The following is an 8,059-nucleotide window of genomic DNA, read 5'->3' as shown; positions in this document are numbered from 1 at the left end:
CGGTGGGGAAGAGCACCGGAGGAGCAGCGGAGGCGACAAAGCGGAGCCGCAGGAGCCCAGCCGAACGAGGAGGCGCAGAAGGCTCGAGGGCTCTGGCTCAAGAGGCTGTCCCAGAGTGTGCGCTGTCCCGGCCGGCTGCTGAGGCTGCGACCCTGCGGCTGCGACCCGAGCTCCGCTCCTGCACCCCGGGGGGCCGCGCCCGCATACCGTGGCTCTCAGAGATCCAGGCGCGAGTGCAGCGCGCCCGTCTTGCTGTCGTGGTCCCAGTAAGAGCAATGCATCATGGCGAGCTCGGGTTGCCGGGCGCAGGCGAACTGCAGGCCGGGCGCGCTCGTGGGCGCGGGTGCCGGGGGCGCGGCGGTGGCCGGGCTAGCTGGGCTGAGCTGACCCGGGGGCGGCGCGGCAGCCCCGTGGTGTGGCGGAGCTGGCGGGGGTGCGGCGGCCGCGTGCAGATGATGTGCGTGAGGGTGCGGGTGGGGGTGCGGCGGCGGCGGGGGCGCGGCGGGAGGGCCCCCCAGGCCGTTGTAGGAGTTCACGACGCCCGGCGGCAGCGCCATGCTCTGCACGCGCGAGTACGGCCCGTAGGAGGCGGCGGGGCCCGCCAGCCCCTTGACTACCGCGGCTGCACCGGGGCTGCCCGGGCCGGCGGCTGCCGCGGCCGCCGCAGCTGCTGCAGCGGCCGCCGCCATCTGGCAGGAGGCGTAGGGCATGGGCGAGGGCGGCTGCGGCAGGGGCCAGGAGTTGTTGAGGAAACCCGACTGCAGGTACTTGGGCGGCGCCAGGTAGCCGTAGCCGTCGGCCCCCGCGCCCGCCACGCCGCAGCCACCCGCCGCTCCTCCGGACCCGAAGAGCCCCTTGCCCGGCTGGAAGTGAGCCGGCGGCGGCCGGAAGGGCCGCTTCATGCGGCGGCGGCGCCGGTAGTTGCCCTTCTCGAACATGTCCTCGCAGGCCGGGTCGAGCGTCCAGTAGTTGCCCTTGCGCTCGCCGCCGCCCTCGCGCGGCACCTTGATGAAGCACTCGTTGAGGCTGAGGTTGTGGCGGATGCTATTCTGCCAACCCTTCTTGTTCTTCTCGTAGAACGGGAACTTGGCGATGATGTACTGGTAGATGCCCGACAGGGTGAGCCTCTTCTCGGCGCTCTCGCGGATCGCCATGGCGATGAGCGCCACGTACGAGTACGGGGGCTTCTGCGCGGGGTCCGGCTTCTCGGGTGCTGTCCCGCCGCCCTTGCCGGGACTCGCCGGAGGCGCCTCGGGCTCTTTGACTGCCCGCCCGCTCTCCGGGGTCAGCAGGGCCCCCGCGGAGTCCTCCGGCTCGGGGTAGCTGGCCATCATGACAAAAAAAAAAAAAAAACCAAAACCCGGAGCTCCTTGGCCGGGCCGCCCCGGGGCTGTGCTCTCCGGGCACAGGCTCGCCTTGCAGGCGGACGCAGGAGCGTGCGCTTGCGGCCGAGCCTCCAACTTCTGCAGGCTGCGGGGGCCGGAGGCCTCGCGCCGCTCTCGCTCTCTTCTCTTTCCCCCCGGGGAGCGGTCGGCGGGAGTGGAAGTCAGCCTCTGGCCATCGGGAGTCTGCCCAACAGCGAGGGGCTCCGGCCCCGCCGCCCCTCCCCGCCCAGGCCAGTCCCCGCCTCGGTAGGTTTTCTTGGTTGAGCTTTCCCCTCCCCCCACCGCCCGGTTTCCCGAGGCGCGACCCGCGTCTCTGGCGCAGCTGCCTCCTGGAGTCCCTAGTGCGCCAGGAGCCTTGCTCCGTTCTGATTCGTATGGGCTCCGCCGAGTTCCGCTTGCGTCAGGGGCCTTCGCCCCTATAGCGGGGCAGCCAGCAGCGCACGGGCGAGTTCATCTCTAAGTCTCTTTTTTTAAACGGCCGGCACAGCTTGGACCGGCCTGCCCCGGCCTCGGGAGTCTAGGGGGCCCGCCGACAGCCCCGGGCTCACGTTCTCAGAGTCCCTGAAATCTGCCGGTGCTTGCTTCGCAGAAGGCCTGGATGGGGGGCTAGCTGCACCCAGCCAGTGTCCCGGGAGCAGTCTCCAGCGAGGAAGGGTGATCCAAGCCTCCTGGCAGCTTTCAGGTGACAGAAAACGACTCCTTTGCTTCTGCTTGGGGCTGTGCTGCGGCTAGACTTCTAGCTTGAGGCTTAGGGAGGGGCGAGATGGCGAGGGGGCCGGACCGGGGTGGAGTGGCAGAACTTTGCGGCAGCTGGAGGTAAACCAGCCCAGAGCTCGTGTCACGGAAAGCAGAAGCTTCGGCCTGCTTTGTCCCTCAAGCTCTCTGGGCCAGATTGGGACCGGGGAAAGGATCGCTAGGAAGAGGCACCCGGGAGTACTGCTTGCATCGACGCTTCGCTTCTCTGTGCTGCGGGGTGGATGTAGGGACCAGGTTTCTCCTCGGAATTCGCCTTGCAATCCCACGAATTGGGTGTGTGTTTTAAAGACCAAGTCGTGTGCCCTGTACTCCGGCTTGGATACCGCCGAGGATGTCCCTGAGGGACTTTGAGGACTGTTGTGTGCACAGGTGTCCCATGGGGGACGATCTGTGATATAAGTGGAATACTGCGTAAGTGCAAAATGTGCTGTTCAGAAACACAGGTATGCTCATGTACAAGGTCTGGGAGTTGTATTTGCTCATTAGTGAGGTGTGTGGATCGAGCATCTGATTAAACATGGTTCGTGGATATAGCCTCTTCTTTTTCCTTCCCCACCCCCACAATCTTTACCTGCCTCCTCCCCTCCCAGCGTCGGTCATTCTGTTACTGACTCAAAGAAAAGCAGCAGGCCGGGGAAGCTGCTCACATCTCTGTCATGATGGACAGTGGTTCTGATCTTCTTTCTCGAAAGGTTTTGAGATGATAACAGAAGTCTGGTGGATATCCAGTTACACCCGCAAGAACAGAAGCAGAATCAGAGGAAATATGCGCCAGCACAAAATCAGGTGTGTCTTTTAACTCAGCCTTAACGCAAGTCCGCAGTCTTCAAGTGTCAGAGAAGCTAGTGTTTCAAATCTCCAGGCTCCTGGGTGCGGCGCGTACACTTTGTAAACAGTGGCAGTCTGCAAGCACGCCCTGAAGGTGTATCAGTGATTGCATGTCTAGGTGGCTAGCTCAGTGCCTGCTTTTACTTCTTTCTCTCAGGCTGTTTGATCTGCAAGAGTTCTCCAGAACCCCGAGAGCCCGCAGTGGCCTGTGGCTCCAGAATCCGAAGACCACCTATCTACATTGCATGCTCCCCACTTTGAGATGAAGGGAAAGGACAGTGTGTGTGTGTGTGTGTGTGTGTGTGTGTGTGTGTGTGTGTGTCTGTCTGGAATCCAGTATCTTGAAGATGACTCCAGAGAGGTCAACAGGGCAAACCTGGTCTAACCACCAGGGTGAGTGGGAGCTGGAATCCTCCTAATTTCCCTGGGAGATACCTACTTCCAGCCCTTAAATATTCCCAAATGGCTTGGGTGTTTTTCTAGGCTATCTATTGCTGCCCTGAGCACATGTGGGACAAATAGCACTTCTTCAAAATCTGACTGCTTTCTGAGCAGGCCTACAGGTGCTTGTCTTCTTCCTCAATGTCAGGCATGCCCAGCTATGGGTAGGAGTGATGAGTCTGGTTGGTCTGGGCAGGGGCAAAACATCTGGCTATGGTCTCATTCTGGTGGGGGTCGCTCTACTCCCTTTTTTTCTGTTAATTCTTTTCTTTTCTTGTCTTTCTTTCTTTCTTTCTTTCTTTCTTTCTTTCTTTCTTTCTTTCTTTCTTTTCTTTTCTTTTTTTTTTTTTTTTGACCACCCAAGCTGACCCTGGGTCCTTCTCCCCCCACCTCCCAAACGACTCCATTTCCGCTGCTCAGCTCCTCAGCAGCCAGGTGTGACAGCATTGTTGTGTATGTCATCACTTCCCCAAATTCCTCTGTCGGCTCCCTTTTCAGTCTTTAAGGAGCCCGTGTGTGTGTGTGTGTGTGTGTGTGTGTGTGTGTGTGTGTGTGTGTGTGTGTTGGGGGTGTAGGAAGTCTCTATGGGAGTTTTTGAGTGGAAATAGGAGTCACGCATCCCTGGGAATTAATTTCTTGCTGTCTTTTGCAGGATCAGCACCCTAATCCCAGGTGGAGAAAGGGTACCTCGTGCGTGTACAAGGCTGGGAAACAGAACTTCAGGCGCCGCGGGGATCACCTCCCGGGCCGCGTCTGGCCGGCGGTAAGCCGCCAGAGCTATAAGGGTTGGAGGAGACTCGGGAGAAGGAGCTTGTTTGCACCGCGGTTCAGCGGGATGTGGATGCAGCAGGAGCGCCCAGAAGCTGTGGGGGGAACTTTGATTTACTTCCCACTCCTACCCCACCCCTTTAGGCAGGCTGGATAGGGCCCTACGTCCTGGCAAGAGTGGAATTCTGTTCCTCTAGGCCTGTTTGCAGAGGTTGTGTGGGCCACCGCGTTTCGCTGGTTAATTCTGACAAAGCTGGGCGTCCACTTAGTGACCTCCGGCCTGCGCCCACCTCCAGCGGCCATGGTCTTTAGCCAGCCGGAGCTCCATGTTTCTCTGGCCGAGGTTTATAGGAGCCTTCAACACCTCCATCCAGCTCCTTGTGCCGCTAGAGAAATGCCTGCAAACGCCGCCGTGCTAGGAAGCCGCGGACGCAGCAGCCTCTCAGCAAGCCGGCTTGGCGCTCCGACGTCTAGACCGCAGGCGTGAGCAAGTCACTGGTCCCCCATGAAGACGTTTCTCTCCCGGGCTGGGCTTCCGGCAGCTGCCGCAGAAGTACTGCGGCCGGCCATGCGAGGCAGGCTGCGTTTTCCCAGCACCATTCAGGTCGGGCACACAGCCACCCGGCCGGCTCCTCGGGTCCCCTTTCTTATCAGTCCGAACAGTCCCGGCTTCCCGTTCCTGCACCAGGAGAGAAGAACCCAGGAGGCTGAAGCTCTCTTAGACACAAGCTGCCTCTGCAGCTCATTGGAAAGAGGGCTTCGGTGGGGCTTACCCCTCCCTACCCAACTCCATACATAACAACTGACCTCCAGCCTCACACCCACATCTGAGGCATCTACATAACTCCGATACACTCACACTGACCCCGTCCACCTCTCTCCATCAACTCCAAATCCTCTCTGCCCCACTACTCCCCCCAAACTCACCTGTTGCACATACTAGTTCAGATTCTGCACTTTTTGGTAGAAGTGTATTAAATCAGCTTTGGACACCAAGCCCTTCCTTACATTCTCAGCAAGCCCTCCCATCTCATGGCTTCCTAGTCGGTGCGAGGGGGATTCCACTTCGTAAAAACCTGCCAGACCGTGGGTTTGGAAACTTAGTGGTGTTTTCGGGACATTTGCAGAATAGGCCAGGGGCCCCTTTGTTTCTGGATACCACAAAGAAGATGCCCTCTCTAGGCCTGGCCTGAGCTTGTCTCTCCAGCGTTTGTCCCGGGATGGTCACGTGTTCTAGAACGAGGCAAAGGCTTGAAGATGGTAAGGCTTGAAGATGGTGCACCTTGACCTGGAAAGTGGGGAGCTGGGGAGAATTTGCGGACAGTAAGAGAACAGAAAGTGGGTTTCTGGAGAGGGTCTTGGGAGTGGCAGGGGGGGGGGCAGACAGCCAACAGCCTTCTGCTCAGGACCACTTGGTATCAGGACTCTGCAGAGGTCATGTGTGGGCTTCACACTCCGCGGATCCCACCCTTCCTTAGGCCCCTTTGTGGACTAATTGAGGCCTTGCTGGGCTCTGGGTTTGTGATTGGGCATAATTACTGGCAGACTGCTGTGGTGGTACAAGCAGGCTTTTGTTGGGGGAGGTAATAGTCTGAATTTAGGATCTTTGGGAGTGGATAATTGAAGATCCTGGTGTGCCCTGTTCCCGGTACTTTTTGGCTTTGGCATTTTGCTCGGTTAAGTGAAGGATCAGTAACAGGTCTGAACAGAAAAGGTACTGTTGTATGGATGATGGAAACTGAAGTCCAGAAACATACAGGGTCTCTGTTAGCCCACAGAGGTACCTGGTGCAGACAGAACTGGGGTACTGATGCCTAGCTTTTTGTTTTAAGACAGGGTCTCACTGCATAGTCCTGGCAGGCCTGTAATTCTCTTTATAGACCAGGCTGGCCTTGGCTGAGACCTACCTGCCTCTGCCTGTTGAGTGCTGGGACTAAAGGTGTGTGCCACCACACTGGGCATGCCAACTTCTGTTACCCGTACATACCACCGACAGGCTGGGAGTCACTATAGTGGAGCAGAGGACAAGGGCTCCTCTTAATTCTCAGTGATATCAGCCTGGGAAATTAATTAAGGGACCTTGTCTTGCTTCAGAGTTTTACGTTTTTATATACGTTTGTGAATAGCAGTATATTCACCTGAACCAAAATAAAATTCAGAAGGCTTGCAGTACGAAATCTGTTCCCGAGTTACCCATCTCACACGCAGCCAGAACCCTGGTTTTATCAAATATTTTATGCATATACAAACATGAACACCCATTTTCTCCTGCATACTGCCACTTTCTGTATATGGTAGCAACTAGTATGCCACATTCAGCACCTTAGAAATCCCTCTGTATCAGTCCCCCCTCATCCCCCACCCTGTGGTATCTCTCTTAGCTCAGGCTGCCCTGGAACTTGAGATACTCCTCCTTTAGGGGCTCATCTCTCGGATTTCAAATCTGCACCATGACACCCCATCTTCATGCATTTTCTTTATAGAGCTGAGCGGCTGAGCTGGTTCATCTTCACTGTCGCCTGTCACCGTGATTGGATTTGGAATCACCTAGGAAACACACCTGCGCGCAAGTCTGTGCAGGAGTTTCCATCCCAGGGACTGGAGCCCTGGAGTGAGTAAGAAGAAAATGAGCTGAGCAGCAGCGTTTAGCTCATAGCTTCCTGACTGTGGATACAATGTGACCATCTGCCTCAAGCTTTTACTGTCCTGCCCTCCCACCTTCATGGCCTGTGAACCCAAAGCGGCTTTTGTCAGACACAAAAAAAGTTCTTTTAAGAATTGTTTTTATTGTTTATTCTTGCATGTACGTGTGGCCCCTCTCTTTGTGTGTGTGTGTGTGTGTGTGTGTGTGTGTGTGTGTGTGTGTGTGTGGTGTATGCCGAGTGTGTGAGGGTACCTGAGGATTCCAGAAGAGGGTGTTAGATTCCCTGGAGCTGGAGTTACAGGCAGCTGTGAACTGCCCCATGTGGGTGCTGGGACTAAACTTGGGTGCCCTGTAAGAACACTCAATTCTCTTACTTGCTAAGCTGTCTTTCCAGCCTTTTCTCTCAGATATTTTATCACAGCAAAAGAAAATTTAATGGATAGAGTGGTGTCTAGGTTGTTTCCAAGCCTTTGTTATCGAAAGCAATACTTTAGTGTACGATCCATATATTTGAAAGTAAAGTTTCTAGCAGTTGGGGTCAAATGGCATGTCCATTTGTAAGTTTGATAGACAATGCAAAGCAGTCTTCCTAGGAAGAACCAGTATGGGCTCCCACCAACAACGAATTAGATTCCTGTTTCTCCCCCATTTCAGGGCATGCTTTAGGGAACAGAGTGGGGCTCACCAGGTAGCCCAGGCTGATCTCAAGCATGTGATTCTTCCGCCTCTACCTCCCAAGTGGTGGGATGGCAGGTGTGGGCCCCCACAACCCACTACATTATTCCTTTTCAAGATAGAAATCTTACAGATTAGTAGAGGACTCACCTGCATCTTTCTCTGGTTCCTTTCCACCTGTTTCTCTCCTGGAGTGAACATCATGGTAAATTTGATGTTTAATATCCCTGTACCTGTTGTGCCCTGTGTGTGACACATGTATGTACTCCTAGGCGATACATTAAGTTCTGGAATTTTGTAGCTTTATATAACTGGCATCTGGTTGCTCTAAAAGACACGTGCTTGCTTTTTTTATTCAACCATATGTTTGGGAAAAAGTTCCTGGTCGATACACAAAGACAAGCGCTGTTCATTACCCCTATGTGGCACTATTCCATTGTACGAACACGCTGTGGTTTATTTATCCATGCTCCTGTTGAGAGGCATTGGATCATTTCCTAGTCTTCACTGTTACCCACAGCCCTGCTTTGGGTTTTCTTATACGTGGCTGCTACTGTTCATG

At 55.8% G+C, this 8,059-nt stretch overlaps 1 protein-coding gene across 1 annotated transcript; it reads right to left on the bottom strand.

The window, feature by feature from the left end:
* Positions 1-215: 215 nt before the first annotated feature.
* Positions 216-1,334, bottom strand: Foxl2 (forkhead box L2). The gene has a single exon (XM_059267079.1). It carries the CDS (start codon positions 1,332-1,334, stop codon positions 216-218), a length of 1,119 nt encoding a protein of 372 aa, XP_059123062.1.
* Positions 1,335-8,059: the final 6,725 nt, after the last annotated feature.

This window comes from Peromyscus eremicus, chromosome 7 (genome assembly GCF_949786415.1).
Source record: "Peromyscus eremicus chromosome 7, PerEre_H2_v1, whole genome shotgun sequence".
NCBI classification, from domain to species: Eukaryota; Metazoa; Chordata; class Mammalia; order Rodentia; family Cricetidae; genus Peromyscus; species Peromyscus eremicus.
Note: the sequence above shows the minus strand (reverse complement) of the source record. Positions and strands in the feature narration are given on the sequence as shown.